This window comes from Anabrus simplex, chromosome 3 (assembly GCF_040414725.1).
Source record: "Anabrus simplex isolate iqAnaSimp1 chromosome 3, ASM4041472v1, whole genome shotgun sequence".
NCBI lineage: Eukaryota > Metazoa > Arthropoda > Insecta > Orthoptera > Tettigoniidae > Anabrus > Anabrus simplex.
This window is the reverse complement of record NC_090267.1, coordinates 44,912,181-44,930,201: the sequence shown is the minus strand read 5'-3', so window position 1 is coordinate 44,930,201 and position 18,021 is coordinate 44,912,181. Positions and strand designations below refer to the sequence as shown.

Below are 18,021 nucleotides of genomic sequence, written 5' to 3'. Positions count from 1 at the left end.
AATTACAGCCGGAAGGGAATTCCAAGAGCGTATGGTTGCAGGTATGAATGAGTTGCCGTACCCGGTCGTGCGGTAAATTGGGAAGTTCAAGCAGGGAAGAGGTTTCTGACCTTGTAGGTATACTGTTCGGAGATGACAAGTATTTAAGATCCATTCTCAGATAACTTGGTGTGTCTGTACGGAGAATGTTGTGAACAAGCGAAACAGAGTGAAGGTTTCTTCTCTCCACCAAATATAACCACGACACCTGTTCAAGACAAGGTGATATATGACAATACCTGGGCATATTTAATACAAAACGGACGCACGTATTATAAGCCCGCTGAAGTTTCGCATTAAGTGTGGTGTTTAGGTTGTTGTATATTACGTCGCCATAATCGAAGATGGGTAGAATTAATCTTTGAACAAGTAACTTTCTCGTATTTAGAGGAAGGAGATCCCATAAACATTTAAGAGAGTGCAAAGAAAAGAATACTCGCTGGCATATTTTCGTCGTGTGCTCCGTCCAGTTTAAGTACTTATCAAAAATGAGGCCAAGGTTTTTTACAGTTTCGTTTATTTGTATTGGTGTTGCGTGGAATAGGATTGGGGGAATTTTAACACTTTTCAGTTTGGTATGAATATTTTTGGATCCTATTATTATTGCTTGCTATTTGAATGGATTGACTTTAAGAGAATTATTTTTAGTCCAGTTTTTTATATTTTCCAGGTCATCGTTTAGTTTGTTAATGTCTAGTTGGATGTCTTTCGGGTTTGTTTATATATACAGTTGAATGTCGCCTGCGTAGAAATGGTATTTACACGTTTTTATATGTTCTGGTAGGTCATTTTAGTACAGTGAAAATAGCAGTGGCTCTAGAACACTGCCCTGAACTGCGCCAACTTCAGTTTGTTGCCAGTGTGATACCTTCGCACCTGCTGAAACGCACTGCTGCCGCCCAATTAAATAAGAGTGCAGCCACGTCAGTGCACTTGAAGAAAATTTTTGTGCTTGTAGCTTAGCTAATAATATTTCCCTGTCCACACAGTCAAATGCTTTACTTAGGTCTAAAAGTACAAGGATAGTCATTTGTCCGTTGTGCATGCCTGCTTGAATGTCATTTGTAACTTATAGTAGTGCTGTGGTTAGGTCTAAATCCTGACTGGTATTTGTCGAGTAAATTGTGTTTTTTAAAGTAATTTATCTGCTTGTGAACGACCTTTTCTAATATTTTACTAAGACAAGGAAGTATGCAAACTGGTCGAAAGTCTTCGGGTTTTGTTGGATTATCGATTTTTATTATCGGTCGTATTATGGCATTTTTCCATGTATTGGGAAAGATTCCTGTCATGAGTGAGGTATTTATTATGTGTGTAATTGTTAGGGGAACAATTTCAGAGAGTCTTTTAATTAATGTCAAATTTATTCCGTCACATCCTGTAGCTTCTGACTTTATTTCCTGAATTGCTTCTCTGGCGCCATTAAGAGTTACGTGTGAAAAATAAAATTCTTCTCCATCGTGTTTTCTTTTCGTATGTAGTCTGTCGATTGTTTCCCTTTTAGTTCGTTCGTCTGTATGTGAATTTTGTGAACAGAAATATTTATTTAATTCGTCTAATAGCAAGTCTGTGTTACTTTCGTCGGTTTTATTTTTTGTCAAACCAATGTTCCAAAGAATTTTCCAAACATTGTCAGAATTGTTATTTTTTAAGATTTCATGTGTGTGGCGTATCTTAGCATTCCTGATGGTCTGAGTTGTTGTGTTACGAATTTTTTTGTACTTTTCGAAATTGTCCGCGGTTGGATTTTTTCTATAATATTTGTAAGCTGCATTTCTTTCCTCCATTTTTGCCCTATGTCAGCCAAGGTGATGGTTTTCGTTTCACTCGTACTGTCCGTATGGGGGCGTGTTTGTCATACAGTCCAAAAATTAGTTCGTTAAACAAGGTTATTTTGTCGTTAATGTCATGTACGAGCTGTATGTTGTGCCACAGTGTTTTGAGTGCGTCCTCAATGAACGCCTCTTCGTTTAGGCTTTTGAAGTCTCGATAAGAAATTAATTTAGGCTCATATTTGGGGCATTTCAGTGAGTAAGTTGCGTAAATAAAGTCATGTTGGGAAAGTCCGGTAGCTGGCTGTTGTCCGTAAGTCTGCATTCTATCAGTATTGTTTGTAATAATTAAATCCAGTAGTGTATGGGAAGTAGCTGTGTGGTGTGTAGGATTTAAGGGAAGGATCGTCATATTGAGTGAGGTAAGCATGCTTTTGATTCGTCTAGATTCAGCAGAGTCATATTTCATCATGTCAGAATTTAAGTCACCCATTAAAATAACATGCTCATACCTGGGTAATAGCTCATATCGCCCTGTATCCTTACTTTCAGCCCTTTCTAAAGACTTTGAAAAACTTCTTGATCACTGATGCCATCTATTACCTTCAGTTTCTCTACACACTCATCTATACGGGAGCTGAAGTAATATTTATGGTATTAGTGATCACGAAGCTGTTTTCGTCGTAGTTAAAAATAAATGCGTCAGAAAGGAAGATTTTAAAATTAGGGCTGTTAGGCAGAACCAAATGGTTGATAAGATAGCAATGAGGCAGTTTAAGAAAAATAATTACGAACGTTTAAAATTGCAGATAAAAAGATAGACAGAATTTGGGATGGGTCTGAAGCAATATTGTTGAAGAATGCTAAAATGGGTAGGTACACTTAAGGCGGCAAGGAATGGTAACGACCCGCTGTATTATAACAGGGAAGTACCGAGCTCGATAGCTGCAGTCGCTTAAGTGCGGCCAGTATCCAGTAGTCGGGAGATAGTGGGTTCGAGCCCCACTGTCGGCAGCCCTGAAGATGGTTTTCCGTGGTTTTCCATTTTCACACCAGGCAAATGCCGGGGCTGTACCTTAATTAAGGCCCGGCCGCATCCCTCCAATTCCTAGGCTTTTCCTATCCCTTCGAAGCCGTAAGACATATCTGTATCGGTGCGACGTAAAGCAAATAGCAAAAAAAAAAAAAAAAAAAATAATAATAATAATAATAATAATAAGAGGGAAGTAAAGAAACTAAGAAGGTGGTACAGACTGAAAAGAACTAGAGTTAGAAATGGTTGCAGAAGTAAGGAGAAATTGAAGGAGCTTACTAGGAAATTGAATCTTGCGAAGAAGTCAATGAAGTATTCAATGATAACAAGCATAATTTGCAGTCACACAAATTTTAGTGAAAAATGAAAGGTACCTTAAGGCGGAAAGAGATTGCAATAAAGAATGATATTCCAGGAATGTTTAGTGTGTATGTGGGTATCTACAGAAGGCAGAACTTCTCAATCAGCAATACGTAAAGGTTGCTGGTTACAAGGATAATGCCCAAATAGATGAGGTTATTTATTGTAACTGTACTGAAATTTGTCTACGAAAACAAAGACATTTACAATAAGATACAAAATTTGAAACCTAGAAAAGCAGCTGGAATTGATATGATTTCAGGACAATGGGTTGGGATATAGATCCATATTCGAAAAATTTATTTGAATACATTTTTCGTGAAGGAGCTATTCCAAATGAATGGAGAGTTGCTATGGTAGCCCCTGTGTATAAAATAAAGGATGATAAACGTAAAGCCGATAATCATACGCCAGTCAGTTTGATGTGTGTTGCATGTAAACTTTTCGAAAACATTCTTTCTGATAATATTGGACATATCTGAGAAAATAGTAACTAGTTCGATAGAAGGCAATTCGGATTTAGGAAAGGTTATTTCACTGTAGCTCACCTTGTAGGATTCCGGCTAGATAGAATCAGGAAGTCAAATGGACTGTATCGTGATTGACCTATCTAAGGCATATAATAGGGTACCGGTAGATCATGGAAGACTTCAGGCAAAAGTGAGTGGAATTGATCTAGACAAAAGAGTGACCGAATTGGTGGCTACATTTCTAGAAAATGGAACACTGAGAATTAGAGTAGGTGAAGCTTTATTTCATCCTGTAATCGTAAGGAGGGGAATTCCTGAAGGCAGTATTATAGGACGTTTATGTTTCCTTACATGAAAAATATAGATATAGATTAATGTAATGTTATACTGTACAGAGTAATAAATAAGTTACAAGACTGTGAGCCCCTGCAAAATGACCTCGACAATGCTGTGGGATGGACAGCAGACAATGGTAAAATGATAAATAGAGTAAAGCAGGGCCTTTCAAACGCCCCAAATCTCACGCATGCAAATTGAGGAGCAGAGTTCCTGTGCACAGTGCATCGGTCCCATTCGGCTCGGCCCAGACCAACATTTCGTCTCTGGGCTACTCGGCTTAGCTCCGCTCAACTCGGCTCGGATTTGGAGCGCTACGGAGCAAGTGAGGAAGAGGGAGACAGGCGGAGCGAGCGAGACAGGCGTGGAGAAAGAGAGAGAGACAGCGCTATTGCTCCAAACCGAGGAGTGGGGGTCTGCGCTCTGGTCAGTCAAGTGAAGTCGTCTTTTGCAGCGTACACAGTGTATACACCTGCACTCTGAGAGGCCCTGGAGTAAAGGATCATATTGTGAGTTTCACAAGTACGAAACGTTCTCTCAGTTTTAATTACTGCATTTATGGTTTGGAAGTTCCTTACGAGGATCACTGTAAGTACCTAAGTGTTAATATTAGAAAATAACTTCATTGGGATAATCACTTAAACGTGATTGTAAATAAAGGGTACAGATCTCCTGTACTAAGTATGTTCAGGAGAGGTCATATATGTCTCTGATATGACCCCAATTAGAGTATGATTCCAGTGTATCAGACCCTCATCAGGATTACTTGATTCGAGAACTGAAAATAATCCAAAGGATCATCTTAACCTCGTAATTAAGCAGTGGAATTGAGCAGACATGTGTCGATATGTACAATTAATTTTTGTAACTACGCTAGCTCGTAAACAACTTGTACTAGGATCCAGAAGAAAAGACATTGATATTTTCATTTATTCTCGTTTTATTTTGTTTATGCCAATAGGAATTGTTAGGCTCCAACAATGTAATTTTCTAAGAACAAAAATTCTAATTACGAGTATTATTATTATGATGATCTGTGTGAGGGCTATACTCATGAGCATTTGCTTACAGTTCATTTCTCTGAATAATGCAAATTAAAAGCTTTAGGTGATTCTCTCTGTATGAATATGAAGTGATGAACAAGTGGCTGCACGGTCTGGGTTACGTTGTTGTCAGTTTGCATTCGGGAGATACTGGGTTCGAACGCCACTGTCGGAATCCCTAACGGTGGTTTCGCCGTGGTTACCCATTTTCACACCAAGCAAGTGTTGGTGCTGTACTTTAATTAATGCCACAGCCGGTTTCTTCCCACTCTCTTTCATAGTTTATCATCACCATAAAACTTATATGTGTCGGTGCGACCTAAAACAAATTATAAAGGTGAAGAAATATTCAAATATAGTGTCTATAAGATTGATCAAGATTAGGCGGTATTAGCATGTAATTAGAGTTGGTAGACATTTAAGCCAACTCCAGTCTACCGCGCCCACGCCTACACCTTAATTTTCTGGAAACTACATTTTAAACCCATTTACAACGTAACGCTTATAGATAATAAAGATATTCGCACGAAATTTTGCATGATTGTCCAGCCCATAACCTGGACCTCAGTCCTTTAGCTTATCCATAAGAGGAAGTTTGTTATAAAATTTTACGGCAAATAATACCGGTCCGCCTCTGTGGTGTAGTGGTTAGTGCGAATATCTCCCACCCCCGGAGGCCCGGTTCCAATCCCGGCTCGGCCACGGAATTCGAAAAGTGCTACGAGGGTTGGAAGGGGGTCCACTCAGTCTCGGGAAGTGAAATGCTTAGGGTTGGGTTTTATTCCCACCTCAGCCATCCTGGAAGTGGTTTTCCGTGGTTACCCATTTCTCCCCCAGGGTAAATGCCGGGATGGTACCTAACTCAAGGCCACGGCCGCTTCCTTCTTCTTTGTCTATCCTTTCCAATCTTTCCATCCCCCTATGCAGCATAGCAGCTGAGGCTGCCTGAGCGAGGTACTGGTCATTCTCCCCAGTTGTATCCACAACCCAATGTCTCACGCTCCAGGGCACTGCCCTTGAGGTGGTAGAGGTGGGATCCCTCGCTGAGTCCGAGGGGAAAACCAACCTTGGATGGTAAACAGATTAAGAAAGAAGAAAGAAAGAAGATCAAATTCCGTGATGTTGGGGTAGCGTGCCTGCCTCATACCTGGTTTCTCTGTGTTGGATTGTCGGCCGGGTCAAGGATTTTTATCTGGACCTGAGTGCTATTCCTAAGTCAACTCAGCCTACGAGTATACAATTGAGGCGCTATATGAACCTGAGATCGGGGCCCCATTCCAGAAGTAACAAGAACAACGGCCGAGAAAGTTCATCGATTTGACCACGTGACACGCCGTATTCTGCAAGCCTCTGGGCTGACAGAGGTCGTTTGGTGGTTCAAAGTCCCTTCGGTGTTGATAGCGCCAGTGGATATCTATACCTAAACCACTGACGATCAGAAAGTTAATCGGACAGGGAAATTATTAAAAAATGAAAGTTTTTGAAAATGATTATTCAGTGCATTCTTAAGACGTAGATTATTACGAATACTAAGCGTATCATAATATTATATGTCAAGGATACTAGGTCGTGTTATACATTATATTAACTTGACAATAGTCCTTGATTGGTTTCATTCTCTTTACTGGTATCTCAAAAATGAAATTTTGACAAACGTTTTAAAATAGGAAAACCAAAAATTTCTAGTGTTAAAATCCAAAATGTAGAGAAAATATTCAAAATTTGTCCAGTCCTATTCAATCACGCTCTGCTACCACTTGTTCCGGGACTTCCGTGGCCCACAAAGCGCCTGGGTTGAATGGCTGGACAAGGAATTAACTGGAGAAAAATTTAACTTAACAAATTTGGAATTTTTATTTCTTTGCTTTTCTAAATTTGAGAGAGAGAGAGAGAGAGAGAGAGAGAGAGAGAATCTGAATGAATAACAAGCAATATTAATGAACACGTCCGATCTAACAATACCGGGGACTTAGAAGTCCGAACAGCGGGTACAAAACTTGCGATAATTACAAGGTAGAAAATTTTACATAGAGAAGAGTATAATTGCTCCAGGAAGGTACAATATTTTACAAGAGCAAACTTTGCTCCTACCAGTTACATTACACAGGAGTTTGAGATCCAAAACATCCTGGTCTAGCCCTCGGCTTCATTAAATGCCCTGCAATTATACTAGGCAACCCATCGGGTGACCCCACTTTAAAGAGTTCATCAATTGCTGCACAATAACAATATCTTTAAGCACTGTCCCAAAGCGAACCAAGACACAGAAACAGTTACAGAATAAACAGGGACATAAATGCCCATACTACATGGCTTTAAAAGCAAAAAGAGAAAGGCTGTACATAATCGGCTATAAACAAAATGCAAGGAGGCGAAACACCTGCACTCCTTGTAGGAATTGCTAAAGCCCTAAGTGGGCTTATGATACAAAAGCTAATCCTATACAAGGTGTAACTAAATGAGAATTATTTAACGACGAGGCAAGATTTACAAAATTTTGAGGTTTAACACTGTAGTCACCCAGTGCAGGGTTGAATGGGAAACACCAGAGGGTCATCACTCTTGGTCCCTTACATTACATATCTTCCAATAGGGAATAGAAATAGAGTCCTCAGACTTCGCCAAAAATTCTACATTAAAACCACAAGTTTACAGAATTAAATTAAAAGAAAAACGATTAAAATCTTCCCCTCAAACTATCCGCAGGCAGTATCACATGTCTAGTAAAATTCTCTCATTACCTTGTGTCACTGGATCTTCTTCAAGCAGGCCTCGCCCCCTAGGTCCCCCTCAAGTCGCACTCCCAGACACTGGAGCAATTCAGACAAGACGGCCCTGAACTGATCTGCTTTTGTAGTTCCATAAGGGGAAGTTTCCAGAACTCTTGCTGGTAAGCTAGATTCCTGTACACAATCCTGGTTTTCATTGGCTTTGAACATATTTCCAAGAATCTGATTGGTAGATTACAATCAAGAAGGAATCAGGTGAAGTGTTGATAACTTCGGTACATTAAACGAATCAACCAGGTTTACCTACTCCTAAAATAATCATTACTCTATCAAGTAATTACAAACCGATGGTAGAGCCATTTAACGGTAAAAGATTAAATTCTTTTGGAGTTTACGAGTTCAAGTCCGTCGGCATAGATGGCGTTAATGGAGGCGCGCAGTTTAAATAGCCGGGGAAGGTGTATCCCTGGTATAGACCTCCACCCTCTAACGCAGGGCCTTTCAAACTCCCAAAATCTCACGCGTGCAAATTTAGGCGCAGAGTTCCTGTGCACACTACATCGGTCCCATTCGGCTTGACTCGGCTCGGACCAACGCTTCGTCTCAGAGTTACTCAGCTTGGATTTGGAGTGCTACGGAGCAAGTGAGGAAGAGGAAGCCAGGCGGAGTGAGCGAGGCAGACGTGGGGAAAGAGAGAGACAGCGCTATTGCTCCAAGTCGAGGAGTGGGGGTCTGCACTCTGGTCAACCAAGCAAAGTCGTCCTTTGCACCGTGCACAGTGCTGCACCAGGTGCATGCACTCTGAGAGGCTCAGCTCTAAGGTTTTACAGTGGGGTGGCAGCTTTTAAATCTTGAAGTACATTGGCACATTGATTTTGAGAAATACATAGGTAAGCTTGTCCATTCCTGTTTGTTAGTTCTGGAGTCTGAAATAGAGTTGTCCTGATACCAGCACCGAAGTAGTCCAAGTCCGGGCTGTAGTGTCCACGGTTAACGGCAGGAGCAGCCGCCGCTGCCGATATCTGGGTTCGGACGCTCAGACCCCTTGGGTACCCTGAGATAGCATCTTCCTTATATAGTGAGGCCTGAAGCCGAGGTAATAAACGCCACAGACCAAATAGTAAGGTCCCGCCCAATGATAGAGTGGAAGGTTGAGTCCTGCCACCATGCATCTTATCACGATGATAGATCCAAAGGAGGTAGTTTACTGGAGTAATAGTTGGAACGAAGCGGACACAAACCACGCGCTGGCGTCTCTCCCAGGTTGATTCCATATGGCCTCATATGTAATGTCCGGCAGTGTAACACGCAAATTATGTGGCGAAAATAACTGTTGTACGAAGGTGCTATATATACTGCAGATCAAGCCTGGGTACTTTGGAGGAGGGGCAACACGGAGTTTCTGGTCACGTTTTAGGCAGGGGCGGCTTTATTGCAGAATACGTAGAAATTATATAAGGGAAGGTTTTTGCAAATACAATTCTACAACAAACCAAAAGTTAAATCTTGAGATACAACTTAATCATATGAAAAAGTATTCTTTAACGTACATAAATGTAGAGGAACAATGGGAGCAGAAGTCCTCCTTATCTTTACTTCCAATGACACTTAAAGTTATACTAATAATATACACTATGGAAAGAAATGTAATTAATTCAACAATTTAATAACATGGCGGCTTTTAAGAAACAATGAGAAATGCCATCACACAGGCTTTACTTGAGACAGGTGAACACGAAAATTCCTTTCAGTCTCCGGATTACTCACCAGAAGGGTGACTGGAGTGAGAAAATCCAAAATAATACAAGGTCCTTGAAATTTGGGAGTAAGCTTGCTCGCGGGGCAAAACGTTTAACTTTGACCTGATCTCCAACTTTTAAACTGGTGGGTTTTGATCCATGGTCATAGCACATTTTTACGGTCTTATGAGAGGCCTTAAGATTATTCCTAGTTTTCCTCCGTAGATCCCGCGTATTCTCTGGATCTCTTCTCTCTGGTAAGAGCTCATTGATAGACCACAAATTTGACAATGGAGTGTTTGGTATGAAGCTAAACATAAATTGGCAAGACCCTGCGGGACTCATGAACGACCGAATTGAAACCTAAATATAACCAATGTAAGGATGTATCGCAACAAGAACGACCTTCGTGGTGGAAGGCAATACGTGATGATCGAAAATTTCTATTAACCCGCTGAGCGAAAGATGACTGTGGGTAGAGGCCGATGTTGTGACGTGTGAAATAGAGAGATCGAAACAGACCTTACGAAATAGGTTGGAAGTAAAAGCCCTAGCGTTTTCGGAAACAATATACTGACAAGTTCCAAATGATGCAAATACAGAAATGATGCAAGAAACAGTAGTCTGTGCAGTGGTGGGCCTAGTAGGAAACAGCCATGAAAATCGCGTAAAATCATCCACAAGAATGAATTTATTGCTGTTCCATTTTGATTGCGGGAAGGGTTCCACATAATCAATATACAATCGCTCTATGGGACAAAAAGCTTGGTGCGAAGACGACAACCCTACTTTGGTAGATAACGTGGGCTTGCTAATCAAACAAGTTTTAAATACCTTAACCAGTCCTTTAATTTTCCCATTCATGGCCTCCAAGATGAACAGCTCCCTTATTTTCTCTCTGGTTTTAAAGATGCCAAGATGTCGGCCTAATGGGCTCTCATGGAAATATTTCAAGATCATAGGAACTAGAATAGGTGGAACAACAATTTTCATCTTTTGGTCGTGCCTTGATGGGCAACAGAGGACCCCATTATTGAACACGTAAGGGACAAAATTCTCCCCAGAAGAAAGAGTTTCAATGATGGGAGCCAGCACCGGATCTTCACGTTGGTATTCAGCAATATTATGGTATAACACAGGGGCATCAGTCAGGATGTCATTTATAGGAGAGGTGGGGGGGGGAAGAGGCGGAGGGCCTTCCTCCAAATCAGAAGAACCAATAGGATCACTAGAAGACATTGTGCTTAACCCATCTGCGACCACATTCTCAGATCTCCGAAAGTGTCGCACCTCGAACTGGAATGCAGAAATCCTAATTGCCCAGCGAGCAATTCGCCCAGTACGACGGGGCCTAGCAAGCACCCAACATAGAGCCTGATTTTCTGTTTCTAGTTCGAACTTGACATGCTCTAAGTAAAGACGGGAATTTTCTAAATCAAAAAGAACAGCAAGACCTTGTAGTTTATATATGGGGTATTTCGCCTATTGAGGTGACAAGCTACGAGACGCATAGGCGATGGACCGCCTTCCGAGTTCAGAATTCTGTAGATGAAACGCAGCGGCAGCCGATGAAGATGCGTCGGTCTGTACAACGAACGTCCTGTAAAAATCTGGCATAGCCAAGACAGGGGCATTGCAGAAGTCTAATTTGAGGTCCTCGAAAGCGGCTTTTTGAGGACACCATTCGAATTTGACACATTTCCTGCGAAGAAATTTCAGGCGTGTCGCCAGGTTAGCGAATTTTGGCATACATTTTCTTAAGAAGTATACCATACTGATGAAACTGCAACACCTTTAACATCTTTGGGAGGCTTGAAATTACAGATAGCCTGAGTTCTAGATTGGTCTACCGAAACTCCATCAGGGGAGACTATATGTCCCAAGAAAGATATTGATGATTTAGCAAAGACTACTTTTGACAATTTAACCCTCAAACCTGCTTTATAAAGGCGTTTGTGTGCTCCCTCTAGATGAGATAGATGTTCTTCAAAAGTCTCTGAGAAAATAACATCATCTAAATTATGGTATGTATATTCAAATTTATCGTCCGAGAAGACCCCATCTAGCAATCTAGTATGAACCGCCGCTCCCGTGGGGAGCACGTAAGGCACGCGGTTGAATTCATAAAGATTCCAGTCGGTAGCGAAAGCAGTGAGATTTTTCAATTCTTCCGCAAGAGCAATCTAATTATAGGCTTTATTGAGATCTAGGATGGTGAAAAATTTAGCCTTATGAAACGAAGAGAAGCAGACAAGTCGGGAAGAGGTAATGACTGGAGAACAATCTTACGCTTCAACGCCATGTAGTCAACTACTGGCCTGAAGCCGCCTCGTGGTTTTGACACAAGAACAATACGTGATGGATATGGCGAAGTAGAGGGGTGAATTATACCATCGTTCAACACCTTATCAATAATTTCCTTGAGGGCCTTCATCTTAGACAATCTATAAGGAGGAAATCTTACGGGGATAGAATCCGTAACCTCTATCTCATACTCGATTAAGTCAGTCAGACCTAGATTTTGTGAAAATACATCGGAAATAGACTGACATAATTTACGAATGCCAGTGGCCTAATCCTGAGTTTGATGCCTAAGGTCTAACATCCTCTCACTCTGAAGAGGCGAAATAAGGTGACATGATACAGAATTACACTTCAAAATGGGCATCTGGAAATTACTATCAAACTCGAAGGTGCATAATTCCCCTTATAGATCAAGCACAAGACTTGAATGAGACATAAAATCTTCCCCTAATATTACAAGGCAAGACAAATTTTTAGCAACGAATTTCTTAAATTTAGATGTAAACTTAGAAATACGGAGTTCTGCATGGATGAATCCTAAAATTTCTAAAGGGGAAGAGTTGGCCGAAGCACATTTTAAAATACCAGAAACATATTCAAGAAATGTACAACATAACTTCAATTTAGAATACCAGTCTTATGAAATGATGGATACAATACTTCACGAATCTAAGAGAGCAGTGACAGGTCCATTGTTTTTTTTTTTCAATTTTGAGGAATGGTACAAATCCCGGAGCATTAGAAGTAATTTTTAAGCTTTCTCTAGGATCTTTAAAGAAATCTTTAGGTGAAATTATTTTCTCAATACCAGAAATGGTGTAATCTGGTTCAAACTGGGCTGAAGCTGGAGACACAGACTGGGAAGAGGACTCAGCCGGGCACCGTAGTCAAATTCTATTACGGTTATAACCTGAGCTAGAACAAGACGGTTTACTATTCATTGCCATGTATGTAAATGAAACGCATTTAAAACAGCCTGTAGAGGAAGAAGATCCATTTTTAGAACCTTAGTTATTTAATAGGGGGTACTTATTCTTTAAATGGTCCGCAGACCCACATGCATAACATTTACGGGGAGTGAGAGTCTTACGTGGGGGTGGTGGTGGGTCACGCGCAACTCTCAGTGTGTCAACATATTTCACTCACTCAACAGAAACTTACATGGCCTCAGGTTTCCTAGACTTTTGCGGACGGGAAGCAAAACATAAATATGAGCGGAAAGATAGAGAAACGCCTTCAATAATGGTCTGTATTACTTGACCTTCGAAATAGTGCAAGGCAAATATCCTAGTGTAGGATTTGACATCCTGAATGAAATCCGGTAGATTTTCATCTAGCCTCTGAACTCTGAAGTCGTATTTTTGAAGTAATGATGACAAGGCTCTCGCGGCGACAAAGCTAGCCAACATGTCTGCATGAAAAATTTCAATGGCATTTCTTTTTGATATAGCTCCAACAATTTTATCTTGGAAGACACCAACGGTGTATGGATAGATTATTTTTTAGGATTTGGGAGAGCAAAAGGGCATAAACCAAAGCGTGATCTTGGAATTCCATAAGGAATCTTAAAAACTAAATGACGTCTTGAGTGGGGTTGGCAGGAAATCTTGAATCCCTATAAGCAACATCGCTAAAGATTGGGGTAAGCTGCTAAAGCCTGGGGATGTTACCGGAGGGGCAGCTGGAGGGTGAGGTGCTTCAAAGGCGGTATTACTAATGAAAATGGGGGAAGGTGGTCTGGATTGTCGACAGACTGTTATTGAACCGATTCCCCACTTTCTGAAGACTAATTATGGTCCTCATCCGCATTCATGGTTAATGGGGCAACGTTATCAGTCTCCCCACTAACAAACCCAGACGACAATTCGTTCACTTTACAAGACAGCTCAGAAATATGTTGACACAATGAGTTTATCATACTAGAATGTTCTTCGCTGAGCTTAAGAGACAACACATCACCCACTCTATTATAAAAGTGAAACGGCCTATACCGAACACGTTTAAGCTGGTTAGCGGAGGGCTCACCTCTTACAGAAAAACTAACGACTGATGGAAGATGAGCAATATTCGTGGTGATCGTGGATAAAGCCTCAACAACTTCCTCCTCTCCATAAAAAGGAATACTAAAAGATAGGTCTAAAGAAACTTTTAATCTAGACGCATCTGTCGTAACCGTGCCAACAGACTGAACCTTTCTAACTGCTAGTTCACATAATCTCTTCCTTGTGAATATAGCAGTGAGCAAGAACATCTCTGATGCCAGACATGATAAATTATTTTTGACAAAATTTTTAAAATAGGAAAACCGAAAAATTCTAGTGTTCAAATTCAAAATTTAAAGAAACTAGTCTAAAGGGGCATTTTCCAGCCCATTCAACCACGCTCTGCTACCACTTGTTCCGGGACTTCCGTGACTCACAGAGGAATAAGAAGCGGCTCTGTTGAATGGCTGGACAAGGAATTAACTAGAGAAGATTTAACATATCAAATTTGGAAATTTTTCTTTCCTTTCCTAAAATTTAGAGTTAGAGAATCTGAAAAAAAGCAATATTAATCAGCTCATCAACTCTAACAATAACAATAACAATAACAATAACAATAACAATAACAATAACAATAACAATAACAATAACAATAACAATAACAATAACGGGAAGTCAGAACAACAGGTACTACACTTGCGAAAATTACAAGGTAGTTAATTTTACATAGAGAAGAGCATACTAGCTCCAGAAGGTACAATATTTTACCAGAGCAAACTCTGCTCCTACCAGTTACATTACAGAAAAGTCTGAGCTCCAAAATACCCTGGTCTAGACTAGCAGAGGCCCTCGATTTCATTAAATGCACTACAATTAATCTAGCCAACCCATCGGATGACCACACATCAAAGTTCATCAATTATTGATCCACAATATCTTTAAGCACTGTCGCAGAGGGAGCCAAACGCAGAAACAGTTACAGAATAAACAAGGGCATAAATGCCCATACTACATGGCCTTACAAGTAAAAGGGAAAGGTCTGTACACAATCGGCCTACATCTGCTCTAATCTGCTTGTCATTACCATACCTTGATTTACCTTTCATGCCGCCTACACTTCCCTTAAAACCAACTGAAGAAGTCGTAGTTGTCTTAAGGTGTGTCCTATAATTCCTTCTTTTCTTCTCGTACAATGTAGCCAATTCGATCTCCTCTCACAAATTCTATTCAGTATCTCTTCATTCGTGATTCTATCTATCCATCTCACTTTCAGTATTTTTCTGTAAAACTGCAATTCAAGATATTTTATTCTTTTCCTTTCTGAGCTAGTTACCGCCCATGCTTCGCGTCCATACGATGCCACCCTCCAAACAAAAGTCTTCAGAAACATCTTTCTAATTCCTATATCAATGTTTGAATTGAGCAAGTTTCATTACTTAAGAAAGCTCTTTGTTGCTTGGGCTAGTCTGAATTTTATGTCCTCCTTACTTCTGCCCAAGTAACAATAGTCACCTACTTCCTCTAAGACTTCATTTTGTAATCTAATATTACCTGCATTACCTTTCTTCGTTCGATTGCACTCTATTACATTCGTACTTATTTATTTTCATCTTGTATTCCTTGCCCAAGACTCCGTCCACAAAATTCAGCAACTTCTCGAGATCTTCTGCAAATCATCGGCAAATCTTAGGGTTTTAATTTCCTCTCCTTGGATTGTGATTTATATTTCTCTCTGACTTCCTTTGCTACCTCTTCTATTAAATATTGTAAGTAAGGGAGAACGAACTGCAATCTTGCCTCAATCCTCTAAAAATTGCTGCTACTTTTTTCATAGCCCTCGTTTCATATCACAACAGACTGATAATTATACAGATTGCAGATAATCCTTCGTTCTCGGTATCTGATCCCGTTCACCTTTGGAATATCAAATAGCTTGATCCAAAAACAACATTACCTAATGCCGTTTCTAAATCTACGAACGCCATGTACGTGGGCTTGTCATTCTTAATTCGATCCTCTATGATCAGACGTAAAGTCAAGATTGCTTCATTTCCTCTGAAGCCACATTGATCTTCTCCCAACTCAGTTTCAACTTGTCTTTCCATTCCTCTGTAGATAAAACACGTAAACATTTTGTAGGCGTGAGATTCTAAACTAATGGTACGGTGGTATTCACACTTGTCAGCACCAGCTTTCTTGAGAATAGGTATAACAATATTCTGACGAATTCATGCAAAACCCTTCTATATAGGAGTTGTTTAGCCACTCGGCCACAATTCATATTATGTACATATCCTAAGGCATCAAAGCGATCTATATCACAAAAACGGTATTAAATGCTATATTCATTTCTAACACAAAAAATCAGTAATAAATAAATACTTTAGTCAGAAACAATTTCTCTGTTGTCTAGTATTATCGTTAATGAAGTTACTTATAGATAATATCCACTTTTGTTCCAGTATGTTAATGTCGTTCCCATCTTCGCACGTTTGGAGTGGGCAATCTGTGTTCCATCGTCCTGTCCTGCTCATGACGTCCAAGCGGTAATAAACGTGGCGCTTCAGCGTCTAGATCTTCAAATCGATGCTGAGGTGCTGCCAGACGCGTGCCAGTTAGAAGGCAACTCATGGCCGCAATTTAATTTTGCTGACTACGTTATGATGTAAGTACTCATATTTCATGAGTTGAGTTTTAAAATGGTGCTAGGAAGGTGAAGGCACTAACTTCAGCGTACTTTGCAACCACACGAAGCTTGCTTTCAGAGCCATTTTCCAAGATAGTTCCTTCTCCTTGTTAGATAGGCCTAACAATAGTAATAACTGTTGTAAACAAGATAAGGGTTACAAGAACACAACTTATTTATTTGCTTCACACAGAATTCTACAGTATGTACAGGAATAAAACATAAAATTGTCTTGAAGCAAAGTAGATGATTAATCTTGAGAGAGTTTCTGTTTCTATACACTATGTACACTCTGAATGTATTTACACTCACTGCTATCTTGGAAAGATAGTTCTTGGGAAAGATATAGTTCGTGATAGTTGAAAACTATCATTCGCACTAGCATAGATTAGCTAAGAGAGTTCCTTCTAACTTAAAGTGTCTGAGTTCATAAGCTTGTACTAAATGAAAGCTATGTTCACAATTTGAGAATCTAATGTGTGTGTCGGAGCTTGAGTGAGCTTGGGGATGTGTGGCATACAACATCGGGGCTCGACATGGATGAAGGAACGGGAAAGTGGAGTAGTGACCTCAGGTGAAACCTCATACTACCAGAATTCCGTCCACCTGGTCGAGACACATTTTTAAGAGGAGTAGCCTCCGTGTTCGACGTTCAGTGTATTCTGGAGCAGGACACTGGGGAGAATCCTCATGACTGACAGACAGGGAGCTCCTTATATACTGCACACGACGTAACAGACACGCGCACAGAAGACTGCGCGTTGAGTCTCGAATGATCCACGCTTGCGTGCGTGCGGCTGGCTGGCGCTGAGCGAAGAGAGCGGAGGACATACAACAATAACAATAATACTACAGCTTAAGGTACTATGTACAGTACATAATTCTGAATAGACTCAATCTAAGCTATCAGCGTGTCAATTTTGACGATCCGTTTTACCCAAAAGACGTTTGAAAATACAACTTTAATGGTGTTATTTAAAATTGCCAGCTGAGGTGTTTAAACATATAGTCCCCTTCGTGGGAATATCAGTTTTTAGATGATGAATTATTATTACAGTTTAGTGCTTTTATTTTTAAGATATTTGATATTATGATAATTTGATATTGTGACCAGTTGGTGGGTAAATAAATAAAGACAGAGCCTGACAGCGTTCTACCTCTGAAACGTATTAATTATTTGCTACACATTAACACAAAGGCACACCGAGATGATCTCTTATATTCACACTTACACAGTTCGCACTCTCTCTTATTCACACTAATTCACTCGGTCCTCGGTCACTGGCACTACGGTCTCCCCTGTCACTCAGTTACTCCGTTGCCGCTGTCAGGGTCCACAGTTCACAGCCTCGCAGTTCAGCATAGTACCCACTGTCCCCATATTCCGGTTCACAGACCCATGCCGAGATTCCAGAGCTCTCTTCCACGCTGTACCAGAACACGCGACTTTCTCTTCCAACAGCTGGCCCAACACACACACACACACACACACACACACACACACGGCAGGCATATAGAACCTGCGATT

General features: G+C 40.5%; 2 protein-coding genes across 2 annotated transcripts in view; both read left to right on the top strand.

Moving 5' to 3' along the window:
* Positions 1-18,021, top strand: part of LOC136866642 (nose resistant to fluoxetine protein 6) — a 695,618-nt gene that overhangs the window by 471,190 nt on the left and 206,407 nt on the right. The window lies entirely within an intron of this gene.
* LOC137498862 (nose resistant to fluoxetine protein 6-like) overlaps positions 1-18,021 on the top strand; it is a 127,186-nt gene that overhangs the window by 58,821 nt on the left and 50,344 nt on the right. Inside the window, exon 3 of the mRNA XM_068226530.1 lies at positions 16,270-16,472. Coding sequence (XP_068082631.1) covers positions 16,270-16,472 — 203 coding nt within the window. The remainder of the gene's footprint in view (positions 1-16,269; positions 16,473-18,021) is intronic.